Source organism: Limulus polyphemus, unplaced genomic scaffold (assembly GCF_000517525.1).
Source record: "Limulus polyphemus unplaced genomic scaffold, Limulus_polyphemus-2.1.2 Scaffold615, whole genome shotgun sequence".
NCBI lineage: Eukaryota > Metazoa > Arthropoda > Merostomata > Xiphosura > Limulidae > Limulus > Limulus polyphemus.
This window is the reverse complement of record NW_013666225.1, coordinates 283,875-302,139: the sequence shown is the minus strand read 5'-3', so window position 1 is coordinate 302,139 and position 18,265 is coordinate 283,875. Positions and strand designations below refer to the sequence as shown.

Sequence of the window (18,265 nt, the reverse complement as noted above, 5' to 3'; positions counted from 1 at the left end):
CTGTACGTTAACACAGTAAACCATTCTATCAAGGCAAGATCCTTCATGCGTGATTTATTGTGGTGTTCTTGAAACATTTAGACTTCTCACTTGAGGGTATGCCTTCCATGTCTCAAATACAGTTTTATTTATTTATTCAGAGAAGACTAAAACAGTATTACCACACAAGAATGCATAAAAGAAGGTCAGAACCTGTCATATGCTTGGAAAATTGGCAATGCTCTGTGCATAGTGAAACTTTAAAATATATACAAATAACAATAATTGTTTCCTTTTTGTTTACTATTTTGCTGCTGTCCATTTGGTTTTCAGATGCAGTAACAAACTAGTAAGATTAGCAGCGTTTTTTAAAATTAGATTGACTAATGAATTTATTAAAGTGCTAAAACCAAACTCACTGTGTTTAAGTTTTTAGATGACGCTTCTATTAATACTAAAATCATATAGTTATGCTCCTTTTCAATAGTGAGCCAATTTTTTATGCTTAAATGACAATTATATGTGCATTTGAAGAGTACAGTTGAGTAGTGGTAGTTCTGGACGGCGGTCATATTGGAATCCAATATATCGACTGTTTAGGACATGATCTGTGATGGATCTTAACTTTACATTAATCTCTATATGAAATTATACGTCTATGGTAGACTTGGAATATTTAGACGATATTTCTATATGCATTTGAAGAGCATAGTTTGAATAATGCTGGTTTACGATGACAGCCATATTGGAACCTAATATGGTGGCTGGTTGGAGCACGATATTCGATGGATTTTTCTTTCATAGAAACCTCAATATAAAAATCTACATTTATGCCAATTTTCATGCTTTTCTCACAATTCTAGCAATTTTGAGTTCTTATCTGCTGGACTGATAATAACTTTCTGATCAAAACTGAGGAAAGAAGTTTGTGAAATATTATGAGTTAATAATACTGAAACTAAAACTAATGAATTGATAAAAGGATTTGATAGAATCTCATCAGTCATATTTTTACAAAATTGTGATAAGGATAAGTTAATGTAATATGCAATTACTATTTATGCTATTATTGTTTAGAAGCACAACAAATGAGTTCACCCAACTATTTATTGAAACCAACCTGTCACGTTCTTTGTGTGTTTGCCTTTCAAACAGAAATAAATCCCATAGGTTAAGACTGGCTTGTTGGCTCTCAAACAGCTATCAAGTTCGCAGGTTAAGAGAGACCTTTTGTCCGCAATGTTAGCTCTCAAACAGAAATGAAACCCCTAGGTTAATACTGGCATGTTGGTTACAGTGTTGGCTCTCAAACTCCTATAAAGTTCGCCGGCTAAAACAATCCTGTTGTCCGCAATGTTAGCTCTCAAACAGATATAGTCTGCAGGTTAAGACAGAGCCGTTGTTCGTAATGATAGTTCTCAAACAAATATAAAGTCCACAGTTGGTGAGAGACCTGTTGAAAACAATCATCTCTCAGACAACTAAAACGTTCAGAGATAGAGACAGAACATTCATAGGCCATTGTGAATTAAAACAATTATTTTCGAACAGTTGTTTTTTTTTTTTAGAAAATTAGTCTGTCCTCCTCTATTGCCCATCCCACTCATCTGTTACTATTTCTTGGGTCCCCGGTGGCACAGCGGTATGTCTGCTGACTTATAATGCTAGAAACCGGGTTTCGATACCTTTTGTTGGCAGAGCACAGCTAGCCCATTGTGTAGCTTTGTGTGTAACTATAAACAAGGAAACAAACTAACTAATTCTTGGATGAATTAGCCTGTCCTCCTCTACTGCCCATACAACCCAGGTTGCTACTAATTATTGGATGCTAGAAAATATTTCTTAAATTGAAAGGTACTGTTTTGAAAGAAAATTGTCGACTTGTTGTTAATGTAGGCTAACTTTGTTTCAACGTATTTTATTTCATCTCTATTTGATATGTGCTGTTCGTCTTAAATATTCAAAGATTGGTTGCATTGCTATTTAATTTTTTAAACCCTTTTCAATTATTTTTTTAATAAACGTGGTTTTATTCACTTAATAACTATATACTGTGATGCACTGAAAACTTCTCTGTATTTTATTATTTTTTAACTTTTGCTACAAACTGTTGTAACGAGTATTTTACGTGTTAACATTGGTTCTTCCACATGACTCGTTTGTTATATCTCAGAAATTGTATATAATTAAAATTCAGCTGGTGGTGAAATAATGCAGTGTAAATAGCCTGATATATCCTAAAAGCAAGCTAAATATACACATTTTGAAAGACTTAAGGGTAAAAACTTCTTTATTTAAAACAAAAAAGTACGTCAAGATAAAAACGTTTTTTTATTATTTCATTTTGGTAGCCACCTTTTGATGGAGAAGACGAAGAAGAATTATTTGCTTCCATCACTGACCATAACGTTTCTTATCCCAAATTTCTTTCAAAGGAGGCTAAGGAAGCATGTAAAGGGGTATATTTTCTTTTTTTTCCAAATAATGAATTCTATTTGTTAAATTTAATAAGGTATTAGAATTACTGTGAAAATATTTGGTTAATTATCATCTTTATTTCTGGGATAATGAAGTTGTATTTATATGATAAATAAACTGTATCGTGTACATCAATCTTCGTGTTTTAAGTAGTTTCATTTGTTTCTTCCTTACTTAGTTTTTAATGAAGAGTCCTTCAAAGCGTCTTGGTTGTGACAGTACAGGTGAAGAAGACGTCAGGAGTCACCCATTCTTTAGAAGAATAGACTGGGACAAGATTGAAAACAAGGAAGTTCAACCTCCCTTTAAACCAAAAATTGTAAGTACAATGATGAATATAAGACATTTTCTATGTAGTGCAGAATACGAAGAGAGATATGTCTGGGTAGTATTGTTATATGTGAAAGTAAATTAAAACTAGAATTATAAGTAATGTATATTTTGATATAGCGTCACAGGTAAAAAATATAGTGCAAGTATTTTATACTGAAAATCTACTCTCATTTGTCTTTCTCTTTCTGAAATATTCTATTATTTCTCCATTCAGTCTGTTTTCTACTGTATTCATGTATTTCTCTACATTCAGTCTGTTTTGTACTATACTTATGTTGTTATGTATTTCTCTTCATCCAGTCTGTTTTGTACTATACTGATGTTGGGATGTATTTCTCTTCATTCAGTCTGTTTCGTACTATACTTATGCTGTGATGTATTTCTCTTCATCCAGTCTGTTTCGTACTATACTTATGCTGTGATGTATTTCTCTTAATTTAGTCTGTTTTGTACTATACTGATGTTGTGATGTATTTCTCTTAATTTAATCTGTTTTGTACTATACTTATATTGTGATGTATTTCTCTTCATTTAGTCTGTTTCGTACTATACTTATGCTGTGATGTATTTCTCTTCATTCAGTCTGTTTTCTACTGTATTCATGTATTTCTCTTCATTCAGTCTGTTTTGTACTATACTGATGTTGTGATGTATTTCTCTTCATTCAGTCTGTTTCGTACTATACTTATATTGTGATGTATTTCTCTTCATTCAGTCGGTTTCGTACTATACTGATGTTGTGATGTATTTCTCTTCATTCAGTCTGTTTCGTACTATACTTATGCTGTGATGTATTTCTCTTCATTCAGTCTGTTTTCTACTGTATTCATGTATTTCTCTTCATTCAGTCTGTTTTGTACTATACCTATGTTGTGATGTATTTCTCTTCATCCAGTCTGTTTCGTACTATACTGATGTTGTGATGTATTTCTCTTAATTTAATCTGTTTTGTACTATACTTATGCTGTGATGTATTTCTCTTCATTCAGTCTGTTTTCTACTGTATTCATGTATTTCTCTTCTTCCAGTCTGTTTTGTACTGTATTCATGTATTTCTCTTCTTCCAGTCTGTTTCGTACTATACTTATGCTGTGATGTATTTCTCTTCATTCAGTCTGTTTCGTACTATACTTATATTGTGATGTATTTCTCTTCATTTAGTCTGTTTCGTACTATACTGATGTTGTGATGTATTTCTCTTCATTCAGTCTGTTTCGTACTATACTTATATTGTGATGTATTTCTCTTCATTCAGTCTGTTTTGTACTATACTGATGTTGTGATGTATTTCTCATCATTCAGTCTGTTTTGTACTATACTTATGCTGTGATGTATTTCTCTTCATTCAGTCTGTTTTGTACTATACTTATGTTGTGATGTATTTCTCTTCATTCAGTCTGTTTCGTACTATACTGATGTTGTGATGTAGTTCTTTTCATTCAGTCTGTTTCGTACTATACTGATGTTGTGATGTATTTCTCTTCATTCAGTCTGTTTCGTACTATACTTATGTTGTGATGTATTTCTCTTCATTCAGTCTGTTTCGTACTATACTGATGTTGTGATGTAGTTCTTTTCATTCAGTCTGTTTCGTACTATACTGATGTTGTGATGTAGTTCTCTTCATTCAGTCTGTTTCGTACTATACTTATATTGTGATGTATTTCTCTTCATTCAGTCGGTTTCGTACTATACTGATGTTGTGATGTATTTCTCTTCATTCAGTCTGTTTCGTACTATACTTATATTGTGATGTATTTCTCTTCATTTAGTCTGTTTCATGTTGTACTTATGTAAGGATGTATACACTTTGTGAATGAGGCATATATTAATAATAAGTTTTGATTCAGCAGAATTATATCATATAGGTCTAAATATACATATATACACACACTGGTATGTGACCAAGGAATTAACTATCTATGTAACTCTATATCCACTCCCCATTTCTACTGAATACTAGTTATGAACATTTCAATAACCATACACTTTTTTCATTGCAAAAAAAATATAAAAAAATATTTTTAGGCCAAAATTACCTGAGCCAATTAATCTTTTCAGACACTCAAAAATTCTATTAATGAATCAACAGATTTTGTTCTAATATGTTTTGAGTTGTATGTTTTATACAACAAATAACATTAATGGTTTAGCTTGAATGTAGCTGCATGTTAATACTCTTCTTTGTTTCTTTAATGCTTTGCATTTTCGTTTTTAACAATAAACTTTTACGTTGCTGCAAACATTTTCAGTTGTACATGTATTATAGAAAATAATTTCTATATACATGTATTTGTTGTATTTATGGTTTGGTTAGGTTTACTTCCTTTTTTTTTTGTCTTTGTACAGAAAAACCCCAAGAAAGGTGAAAATTTTGACTCAATCTTCACCAGTTCCAAAAAATTCCTGACACCCGCTGACAGCGTGGTGATCAATAACTTGACAGGGAGGGAGTTCCAAGGCTTCACTTTCGTCAATCCATACTTTGGTCCTCTAACAGCAAATGTCTAGTACACAACTGCATGTTACTCAGTTTCCTTATTTTGTTTATTTTTGCATTTAGCCCTCTACTGCTAAGTGTAACACCATTCCAGAATGTCTAGTGTTGATATTATTCTATAGGGAATTATAATCAGGCTTTCTAGACTGCAGAATCCAAACACCTTCTGATCTTCCAAATATGTGATAGAAAATGGAACTAAGCATCCACACATTTTAAGAAGCCTTGTTAGATAGTTTTCATTAAGAACTGAATGTCAACTTAAACAATAGAAAACATCAGTTACTTTAAAAAATACGAAGTTCAACGATTATTGTGAACTTAATAAGTATCAATGACTTGTTTAATCTAGGTGTTGAGCTAAGTTTTTCTTATGGATAGATCTTACAATATAAGTGAACCAGTCAATATTTTCTAATGTTGCCTCCTTTAATAAAACTGTATATAAAAATTGAATTAATAAGTAGCAGTACATGTTAATCACTCGGAAGGGATCATATGCTTCTATATATTTTTTTTTAATTGTTTGTGATCTTGTTAGAAATTAGAACGTTCAACAAGCAATTCACATTTTACATTCACATTTATTTGCCTTTTTTCCATTGATACTATCGTTTGCTGAAATAACAGTAAACATTAAAAATCCTAAGGATGAAGTAACAGAATATTTAATACATAATTTTTCATTTATTTTGAATGCCTATTCATTGGGTTTTAAGCGTCTAGATAAAGATTTGCAAAACGTAATAGCCGATTATTTAAACAATTGTCGAAAAACTTTATTTAAGATAAATGCCACCAAAGATGTCTTTTTTTTCCATTGCAGTAAACAGAAGTGAACGTATAACTGGTTTACTTTGAGAAACCTGTTTCAGGTTTTAAATGTGTGTGTGTGTATACGCTTTCTGATTTGTTTGAATCTCACAGTATTTCCATTCGGAAATATCTCATAAACCTTTAGCAAGCTATCAAATTTCAACAGTGTACATCTTTAAGCAACTACTGTAGATAATGGATGTATGTACAGATAGGTAAAATATTAACTGGGTAGTACTATGGTTTCTAAACTTAATTATTCACATACAACTGTATTTTGTTTATTCAAAATAATTACTACTTTGCTACAATGTATCTTGACACGGAGAAAAAAATGGTAGCTTTTGTTTTGAATGCAAGATATTAAAAAGGTGAAATATGTGTTCAGTTTCTCTGAATTAAGTAAAAACGTATAAAAATTGTAAACTTACCTTTTAGTGATATAGAGGTAAGTAGCTGTTGATTATTTTATATAAACATTAAATTCATAACTAAATGCATAATTATAATTCAACATTTTAAATCCAGTATATGATTTTAGTGTATATGCTGTAAAAAGGGCCTTTAATATTATCAGTTATATCTTCCATGCGTGTGTTTATGAAAAACAAACGTACAGAAAGGATTAAAGCAATAGTGCAGTTACCCAATGATATTTACGATGTTAGTCAGCACTGATTTTGGTGAAGAGAAGCATTACAACTAACAATAGTGCAGTTACCCAATGATATTTACGATGTTAGTCAGCACTGATTTTGGTGAAGAGAAGCATTACAACTAACATTAGTGCAGTTACCCAATGATATTTACGATGTTAGTCAGCACTGATTTTGGTGAAGAGAAGCATTACAACTAACATTAGTGCAGTGAAGTACAATGAACAGCTATACAATAGAAATAATTTCTGTTTCAAACAAACTTCATCGATTTATTATTAAAAGCTACAGAGAATGCAAAATTCAAGTTCTGATAATATTGTATAGGGTATAACAAAAACATTGCCCAGTTACAGAGTTCCAGGTGAGATATTGCCTATAAAATGCTGCTCAAATTAAACAGAAGTCTCATTATATTGATTTAAAACAAGTAAGGCCCGGCATGGCCAGGTGGTTAGGGTGTTCGACTCGCAATCTGCGGGTCGCGGGTTCGAATCCCCGTCACACCAAACATGCTCGCCCTTTCAGCCGTGGGGGCGTTATAATGTGAAGGTCAATCCCACTATTCGTTGGTAAAAGAGTAGCCCAAGAGTTGGGGGTGGGTGGTGATGACTAGCTGCCTTGCCTCTAGTCTTACACGATTAGCGCAGATAGCCCTCGTGTAGCTTTGCGCGAAATTCAAAACAAACAAACAAACAAACAAGTAAAGTATTCGCGATGCAACAGATTCTAAGATAAGTTAAAAATAATTTCATACACCGTTAGAAAAAAGGCAAAGAAGCAAACACAAGTGAACAAATAAACAAAATATTAATTCACAATAATATATTTATTGTTAACAATTAATTGGAAAGCTTTATGCAGTGTTGTTTTATGTTGCGTCTGGCTGCTAAGGCAGAAAGGAAGCCTTCTGTGTCTTCCCAAGCCAACACAGGAATAGGAATGTTTTTGTTAAGTCAGAACGAAAGTTCCTAGTAGGATATTTCACAATTTTACACTGTCTACATCACCGCTCATTCTGATTATACATTTAAGAGGTATAAACCCTTCCAGCTTATATTAACTTCTACTACTTCTTGAAATGTGTGCGATCTCGCTACAGGAGGTAATGACACAGAAACAAGGGCAAGCAACTATAAGCCTTATTGGACAATCATTTGCCGTATGTAACCTTTATTTAAGCTAGAGTAACATAGGTTTAGGACATCCTTTTCGCATGGATACTAACTGACAACATGCAGAAACCTGCACGAGAATACTTTCCATAAATATAACTAACTAAATATACATTCTTAGCTACGGAAGGGTGAAGTAATACGCAAACAGTCTATTTTGGTCATCTACAACTAAAACGGGGGGAAAATAAATTTTCCATACAAATGTGACTGATTAAGCCACTAAAATAGCTGAAAATGTTTATTTTTTCACATTCTAATCTAAGCCTAATGTTTCTATGCATTACGACTGAGTTGTTGTGCTTATCTAACATCTGATCTAGTCAATGTGTTTTGACTTCAAATTTGCTTTAAGATTTTAATTAGTTAAAACAAATATACAATTCTAAGAGTTAGGAAACCCTCTTTCATTCAGTTATGGGGAGCTTGCTATAAATTTGTTCGTAAAGTCATATGGAAGCATATTTTACTTTTGATATTCAATAAAATATGAAGTAGATATGATCTTCAAATGAGTATTATTATATCTTTAATTGCAGTTTAAAGATGAACAAACACACTCAGATAACCGTTCATAAAACAAACGTATCACAACGATTAAGATATGCTTATTTTTTTCCTCTTTTTCTTTGCACTGTGAGTTGCATTTATTTTTGTTTATTAATTTTCTCACTTATGTTATTCAACTTATGAATGAATTGAGTTAGTGCTATTTTGATGACAGGTTTAAAACTTAACTCATTTTGCAACATTCTACACACGTATTTTGTAGTGCTCAACCGCAAGGTTTAGTTCACTGGGCTTACGAATGCTTTTATTTTGAAAACTAAAATTTAATAGAAAATATATTTTAATAATTTCATGTGCGTATGCTCAATCTTAAACCACAGTATGGAACACATTGAAATGGAATACAGATTAAACATCAAAGTTTAAACTTTTAGGCTACTTAATATTACACATTAAATTTTAATAATCTATTTTTTATTAAATGAAAAACAACTATTTCGGTGTTTAAGGTGTCAACTGATTAAAATTTAAGTTAATACTTTCTAAGCTAATTTAAAATTAATATTTTATTACAATCTTAATGTCTTAACCAGATCATAAGTTTGAAGAGTAGACGAACTTGCTTCATGAAGTGACGTGTGTGTATTTTGTGATTGAACTTTTGATGCACATCTATTCATATAAAATTTATATAAGAACGATCATGGTTTAAATTATAATATTACAAAGGGGGGGGGGGTCTTTAAAATTATTTATATTATTTTCTTCCAGATGATATCACTATACTATTTTTATCTTTTCTGATCGTGTTTTCCTACTTTCTAGAAAAGGAATATTAATATATGTTCCAAAAAGTTATCTTATAATTAATCTTATGTAACTATTCCAGAGAAGGAGATCCCCCCCATATTAAAACAAAACTGTTTTCCTACTTTCTAGAAAAGGAATATTAATATATGTTCCAAAAAATTATCTTATAATTAATCTTACGTAACTATTCCAGAGAAGGAGATCCCCCCCCATATTAAAACAAAACTGTTTTCCTACTTTCTAGAAAAGGAATATTAATATATATTCCAAAAAGTTATCTTATAATTAATCTTACGTAACTATTCCAGAGAAGGAGATCCCCCCCATATTAAAACAAAACATACATTTTTCGTAAACATAAATTAATATTTCTGTTTTCCTAGTTTCTTTGTAAATTTATGCAGATCTGATGTAACAGACAAGTACTGCTAATTTTGTAGACAAATTATTTCATATTTGTTAGTTTTTTATCATTACCTCTATTTTGGGTTATGTTTGTATCGTATACATAACGCTAATTATTTTAGACACACGTTTTTCGTATTAGTTGACAATAGCTTTTTATTTTGAGGCTATTTAATTTGTTAATATGTGGTTTATAGCCAAGTTTGATTTCATTCTGAATTAGGAATGTGAAGATGAATGTAAATAAGTAATCGCATTTTTATTTATTTTACACCAAAAATGTGTCGATTTATAATGGCTGGTTGCCAGAAGGCAAATTTTTTTATATTTTTCTATTAAATGTATATATATATAGTTAAATGGATATCACTAATCATGCTTAGCGTCTGTTGTTATTTATTGCTATAAATATTATACAAGTGAAACCCAATACAATTTACCAAACTGATTTTAAACTCATAAAATGATTTTTAGATACATAGTAAACAACGTATTTCATTTCTAGTTATTTTTAGATACATAGTAAACAACGTATTTCATTTCTAGTTATTTTTAGATACATAGTAAACAACGTATTTCATTTCTAGTTATGTGCAGTAAGTGTTATAAAATGCCATTGACTTTCAATACGAGATAATTGTGAAATTCCATAGTTCTTCAGTTGCTCAGTTTTAAATCGTTCTTAGAAAATGGATGGTTTTTATTTTATTATGATTAAAATGGAATATTCCATCTTATCTCACTCACAAACATTGATAAGAATAATAAGGAATCATTTGTTTACTGTCCTTTAAAATATGTGCTAAGTGCGATATCTCACACATATCTTTACAATGATAGACAGCATGAAACTCTTTGATATTCAGACAATTTATTTATGAACACCAATCATAATTAAATAATTTATCTAACAGATGTTTTTTACTTAACACTAATCACAGACGCTTTCAATTAAGACCTTTCAGCAAAAGCGATAGAGCTTTTTTGCCCATCGAGTACTAGTCCACAGTCTGTACCTTACCAATAATAACTTCAGTAGATTTTACAGTATTACGTTCGTCTATTTGAAGTCTTGAACGTACAGAATTATTTTCCAACAAAGTTTAAAAATTGCTAGGATATTAATTTGAAAGACGATCATAAGGTTTTGTGACTACTTTTTTTTATAACAACAACAATAAGTTCAGTAGATTTTACAGTATTACGTTCGTCTATTTGAAGTCTTGAACGTACAAAATTATTTTCCAACAAAGTTTAAAAATTGCTAGGATATTAATTTGAAAGACGATCATAAGGTTTTGTGACTACTTTTTTTTATAACAACAACAATAACTTCAGTTATTATACCATATAGCATAATTATCGAAAGAAGTACAGAATATTGTACAACCAAGACACACGGTGGTGTGTCTTTCGGACAAAAAACAACCTGCAGGACACACTGTGTGTTATTCACAGGAGTGACAGTTTAGCGATATTCCACCTTCTGTAGCTCGGACTGTGGTAATCCAAACTATCACATATTTTCAGTGGATGTGATCTACTGGATTTTTACTTCACATACTAAATATAAAAGCAATCCATTATTAAATATCTAAGATATAACATCTCCAATTTTGATTGAGTTTCTTCTTCTTTTTTCTTCTTCGCACCAAAATTACGGAAACTTTATTTGTTAGAAAAACATACTTAACTTTTATGGATATTTTTCAAATTTAGTACACTGATAAACCTTTCAAACCTACAATTAGAAGCCTTGTTTGATATATATAAAAGCCACATGTGCAAAGTTATTCAACTAAAACTGCTCAAATTTAACGAAACTTTTTGCGCACGCCCACGCAAATCGTCACGTGAGCTATCGCTCTAAAATTTTTACTACAGCTTCACCTAAGAGTAAAAAAGACATTTTATAGTTTTTTGTCATTCGGATAAAAGACAGCTGATTTATAGCGGCAAAAGGGTAAGGTAAAATGGCGTGCAGACACATACGTATTGGTTAGGCCAAGCAAACTATATTATTGATTATTCATAGCCAACTTTTCAGCACAGATTTACTAAATCTTATGAAATTATCCTGATTAAAGAGCGTTTAGCACAACCTGATATTAGCTTAAGCAACTAGCGTGAATAATGATGTTTGATACGGCTGTATCAATTGCATGAGATGATGACAAGAAACTGTTAATCTAATTTCCATGGCGTTAGTATAAAGGAAGCTATTAATAACAGGGTTGCGATCATAAGTCTAATGTTGGTTACTATCGAGTGTCATTTTCTTATTTGGTGTAGTTTGTTGGTGTGTATTGACAAAAAAATAATGAAATCTAATCAAAAACACCTAGGTGTGAAAAACAGGTACTGCCAAAAAAGGATTCAGCGTGCAAACTTAAAGGAATTAAACCAAAATTGGTGGCCAAACTGGTAGCTACACTTATAGCACTGATAAGAATTTTTCAGCAAACTTATGGAGGAATATTTGCTGTAAAATTTTTATCAATGCTATAATGTAGCTACCAGTTTGGTCACCAATTTTGATTTAGTTCCTGTCGCACCTAATGTGTTTTTCACTAGATACTTTATAGCCTATTGCAGGTGAATTTTCTTTAAACAAAAAACTTGACAATAAAGTAGATTCAGGAAAGCTCATGCGGAGCTTTAACGATAACACGATAATAAAGGAAAACAAGTAAACAAAAATATTTAATTATACAATGCAGAAGGTTTACCAATACTGGCCGGCTTCTATATTCGTTATGTTTAAACTATCTTGCTGCTGACTCTGCAGAAAGCACGTCTACACGACGCTAACAGGGGAGAAAGTCATACTGATGCCTCATTTTCACATCAGATAAAAAACCTAGTACGGTATCCGCAATCCTAAATTACCAGTGTCAGCGATCATTCCCATTTTACATATCCAAGTTTCTGGACCACTCCATGAACACATTTCGGGAGGGCATGACACAGGAACATGGTCAAGCAAGTATAAGCCTTACAAAGCAATCTTTGTGGTATGCAACCATTGCCAAAGCTAGAATATTAACACAACTTGTTTAAAAGGACTTTTATAACTAAATGGAGAATACCCGCACGAAAACTTGGAATAAATACTTGTAAACAACTAAATAATAACACATTCTTTATTAGTTATGGATGGGTGGAACTAACAGTTCTTTCAACAAGGATAACTTGAACTATCTTAGTCCACTTCCCTGTGTTTAGAGAACATCATTCCTCCTCAGTAACCATGGGCTTCACAAAAGAAAAAGTAGAGTCCTTTGAATTTAATTTAATTATGATTTAATGCAATTTTTCTGCTAATAATTATTTTATACAACAAAAACCCATATTACATGCTACAATTCAATTAATAAATAATTCCGTAAGTTTCTTAACTGGTAATTACTTTTTAAATGATTTATTAGTGTTTTCTTGGCTAATGCTTTATCTGTCTGTTATTTTTCCTCGTTTCTTAGGCTTAGCTCGATTTTGGATTACATTTATAGGGAAGTTCTACTGTGAGAAGAAATAGACTGGACACGGAGTAAATATTGTTAAATCGATCTTTTAGTTATTCATAAAATCTATTAAAGACAACAAACGTGAAGAAGAATAACACATTTACTGGAAACTACAGCAATATCGGTCAAAAGACGAAGAACTCATTCGAGAATGAGAAAATTTACCAATATATATGCATGAAACATTAATGCTATACTTGTTAGGGTACTTGCACTACCCATGTCCTGCAAAATATAAAGGAAGTTGTATCTTCGAAGTACTTATGGCTTAACCCACCAGTGGCAAATATCTACTTTAACATAGTGTATTCTAGTTTATAGAAATCTTTCACACTAGAAGAAGCATTTGGTACTCTAGATGAAAAAACATAGCTTAATAGGTGTAATATATATGAAATGTGAGAAATTAGTGCCTCATATCTACACTAATGATGACCTGTAGTGCTTATGTAAATCAGTACTTTAATCTGAATTCTCATTTTTGTTTACGTTTTTGCTTATTATATTCTTATTTAAATGCGAGTTTAGTGATATTATCCACTTTATCTTAAAGCTATTCCTAGGCCTTCAGGTACATGTTATACATCAAGACAGGCTCAGGACAACCTAGGCTAAATACAATAGTCTATAGTAAAATACATTTACTGTCCCAGATAGCCACAAATATCAGTAAGCAAACTACCAAGATATTGTATTGCCATTCGCAAATCAGTTTTGTCTCTTTGGATGTATATTGGTTTCCATACAAATTGCTGAAAAATGTTTCTTTTCTCTCCATGGTGACATCAAATTTCAGAAGCCTTCCATCATGAACAATTTCCATCAGTTCTTCCAGTGATAACATTCAGAATGGCAGTCAAGTACACAAATAATCTTGCCATGTGCTCAATCTTTCCATCTTATATAAAATCACATTAGTTCCTAACATGTTTCCAGGCAACAGTGCCATAACTGTTCTGTCTTTATCATTCATTTATTTCTGGGGCAATATGTACATTTGAAACTTAAGTAGAAGCTCCCAAGCATGTATACACTGTCCATTCACTTTTTGGGACCCTAGTTAAAACACTAACCATGATTGGGTCACTTCAAAGAGGCTTCAGTGAACAATTGGTAGTGTATATATTCCTCATGGTGGTTATATGGAAATTCTATAATCAAGTGTCTTGATAAATCGCTAAAGTATTGGTGATATTTGGGGATGTACTATCGATCCTTTCGAAAGCGCTCGGTTTATAGGTTTTTTTATCGTTTTAGCCTCTACCTTGATGCTTTACAGCATGTTTTAGCTTCTATGCAATGTATTGCACAGTTTACTTTTGAATTTGTTTTTGCACTTCTTCCACCCCATATTATCCTAGGTAGGCCATGGCATCTGTTTCTACACAAATCACTTTGTTGCACAGTCTAGTTTGATAAAGGCATTGCTTCCAGTGGGTGCACAGATATATTTTGAAAATCATGTATTTTAGCTTTTGGCATGTTGAATATAGGACCTTGTCTAACCTTATAAATGTAAGCAAACTATATATGGTTAAACTATAAGCTACCACTCTAACTTGACCAGAGAGTTCATGTATTTACATTTTTAGTATTATTGTGTTTAGAAATGCCGTCATGTAAGGTACCAATTGAATAACTAGGCACCCCATAATTTAGCTGATTGGTGAGCGACTTGTAATTAACACAAAGTTCATTGTGATGGTCATATAGTCCAGTGTGAGCTGAATACACAAGATCCAAAATTATAAGAAACAGTACATTTTTATTTACAAATACATGAAAGGACGACACACTTGCCAAGAATTAGATCTATAATAAGCATGGTTGGCCTTAAACACTTAAGGTAAATTTTGAAGGTGTAAAACTAAAAGTAACTGAAGGAAAAATTGACAAACAACGCTTAAAACCGTCTAAATATTATATCCATTTTGCAATATCATCTAAGGTAGAACAGCATTTTCAAATATGTCTAGGTATTAATGGTTGTATCAACCAAAGAAAAAATATAATTTAAGACTGTTTCTGGAAACTAGTTTGAGTGGTGATCTAAGTTAACCAAACCCTGAACTTTTTCTTTTTTTTTCTTTGCTGGCTTTCTCTCTCTCTCTTTGCTCTGCTTTATTCTACTTGATATTTAAGACTACACTGGGTATCTTGTGAAAAAACTGATACAGACCTTCATTGGACTAATGTTGAAACTCCTAAAAATAAAAACAATACACATAGATAATAGGGATTAAGAAAGGGTACTTTCCTAATTTCCCCAATCACAGAAAAAGGTGAGAAAATGACCAACAACCTAGGAGGTAACTTCTGAATACTTATGGTTAATTAATACCATGACAACAAATAAATTAAAATAAGCAGTTGCCAGGAGAATACCACATCTCAAGGTAGAGTCGAACGTGAGCTGTTACAGACAGTAAAGTCTGAAATTTCATTTGAATTTTGAATATTTAAAAAATAAAATAGAAATAATACAAAAATTACAAAAAAAACAGCAAAACAGTAGCATCCTTTACATAAATCACAATAAAGACCACTACAAGTACAAAACAGTCATACCATAAATATAAACATGATTAATACAACAGAAATAAGATTAATCAAATACAATAACTATGTTAATTAGAATACAATTATACATACTTAAACATCATCCCAAACATTCAGAAAACAATTTAAAATACCAAAACTGTAATAGGTATAAAACTGAAATCAGAAAAAAATAATACACACTAGAATTAATCAAATCATTGTAAAACAAATTAACCTGCTCAAAATATTTTAAAATACAAGTCAGGAATCCATGTTTAAATCTAACTATCACAAAATTAAAAACAAAATAATAGCAATGAAATAAAATTTACACACCGGTTCCAAATATTTCATTTATAATAGCATGGTAAAATAGAAGGTGCAAACATAAATGTTGTTTACAAGAGTTGACTATCATCAGGTGGAACTTTCAATATATGATGTTAACCTGCTACTTAAAGCAAGGCTGATTTCCAAAGTGGGTGATGGCTACTTTTACTTTTTACAGGGTGATGACAAAATGAAGCCATAGGGTTATAGCCAACCACTTTTATATGCCAGACAATTTTATTAGTTTTTTCAAGCTATTGATAATAAAAATAGTTTACTAATCCCCACAAACTGAACTGCTTCTAGCAGAGCTCTGTCGTATAGGTTTCGAGAATGCCATGGCTTTGATATCAGTTCGTTGATGGGTTGGTGACACCAATGAACTGCTTCTAGCAGAGCTCTGTCGTATAGGTTTCGAGAATGCCATGGCTTTGATATTAGTTCGTTGATGGGTTGGTGACACCAACTGATACACACTCAATTTTATTTTCCTGATCCTTGGCGTATAAAAGCAACTTTTACAAACCAGCACTAACGTTATATACTGAAGGTGTAAACTTCATATTATGGATGTTATTCTACAATGCAGTAAAAAGTAATGTCATACTACCAGCATGCAACGAACTAGTAGGTATTAAATTAACATAAATTCCAATTTTCAACTTTTGGGAGTTTTACTTTACACAAACCACGAAGTTAAACATACTGTCTATAATACATATATATGTGCATTGAAAAACCAGCTAATAAAATAAAAGTGACATATTTTAACTTTACATGTTAAAATAATCGAACTTAAAACTGTAATAAGTGCAAGTGGCTCAAGCGATAAACAAAGTAGAATATAGATATAACGTCATAGGTACTCATTTATAAGATCAAAAACAAAATAACAATATATCAGTTGTGAGCTTTGTGTTTATCTTAAGGGCAAAAAAAGACTTTTAAATCGCTACTAACAAAGAAAGCTAAACAAGCATCACTTTAAAAAAGATTATAATAATAAGTTTTAATAATGTATTACTCGAAACTTAAAAAGCTATTAATGAAACTTTTGTTTTCATAAAATAAAATATTTCCATAAAACATACCAGCCATCAAATTTCATTGCACACATTACATGCTCTGCTCATCAGCTCAGTCACATTCTAAATAAAGCCGCTAATATTAATAGAATATCTTCTGATTCTGTACTGTAACTTTAAAATTTGAACAGTGGTCAAAAATATTCCTTTCATTTGATGAGATTATGAATATATAAAAGCTTGCTTAATGAATTCACTTAACAGTAACTATGACTTAAACATGAACATAGATAGGTGGTTCTGCATGATATTTCATTCTGTCTGCCAGACTCATAATTGTATAAAAGTCTCAGAATTTGGGATCAAATTAGTCATAGGTACTACTAATTCAATAAACGTTCTCACACCACATCTGCATGAATGGCAGTTTCAATTTAGAAGCTCAGCTTACTCTTCAATGGTCGTACAGATGTCACATATATTGCAGGCATCATTTCTGTATTTTTCATTTGTGCTTTGAGATGACAGATCATCATTATGCTGTTTACCTAACAATCTACAGACAAGTTTTGAATCTGTTAGATATTTGAGTTGCAATTCCACTGAAGCTTGCTTCAAACTCCATACACCAGTCTTTCTGCCACTTCCAATTGAGTTTGGCTCACTTTTCTTAACTGTAACTGTTTGCACTAATCATTGAACTGGTTAATGAGACTGAATAAATTAACACACTATTACAGGATTTATGGAGAGTCCATTTACATTGTAATGCATCTTACTAAAACAGCAATGTACATTAATATTTTTACTTCTGTAAAATTATAATATATTTAATATCATGTCCTCCGTTTGTTGAAGCTTATGATTCTAATTTTAAATTCCCCATTGATAGGAAAATTGCCAAAGTTCATGATATGGTGAGCAATAGGAACCAGTTCTTTCTTCACTGTGCAGCAATGGTACTAAGTGTGAATCAATATTCAGCACGTATAGCAACCTTATATATTGGGATCTAAGAGAAGCTTACAACTTCTCCTTGGATAAACCAGCACCAGTGCACCAACTACAGCAAATATAAACGAACAAACGTCATGCTTAATATGTCCAAAGTATCTGTTTACTCTAGTAAGCCAAAGGGTAGTATAGTTAGAATGGACAAATCTGGAAATAAGAGCCAAAAATA

General features: G+C 31.7%; 1 protein-coding gene across 1 annotated transcript in view; it reads left to right on the top strand.

Moving 5' to 3' along the window:
• The window catches only part of LOC106459483 (protein kinase C, brain isozyme-like), a 148,922-nt gene extending 142,564 nt beyond the window's left edge, over positions 1 to 6,358 (top strand). The window contains exons 11-13 of the mRNA XM_022385973.1: positions 2,331 to 2,438; positions 2,636 to 2,776; positions 5,140 to 6,358. Coding sequence (XP_022241681.1) covers positions 2,331 to 2,438; positions 2,636 to 2,776; positions 5,140 to 5,301 — 411 coding nt within the window. The 3' untranslated portion in view covers positions 5,302 to 6,358. The remainder of the gene's footprint in view (positions 1 to 2,330; positions 2,439 to 2,635; positions 2,777 to 5,139) is intronic.
• The last annotated feature ends 11,907 nt before the right edge of the window (positions 6,359 to 18,265 follow it).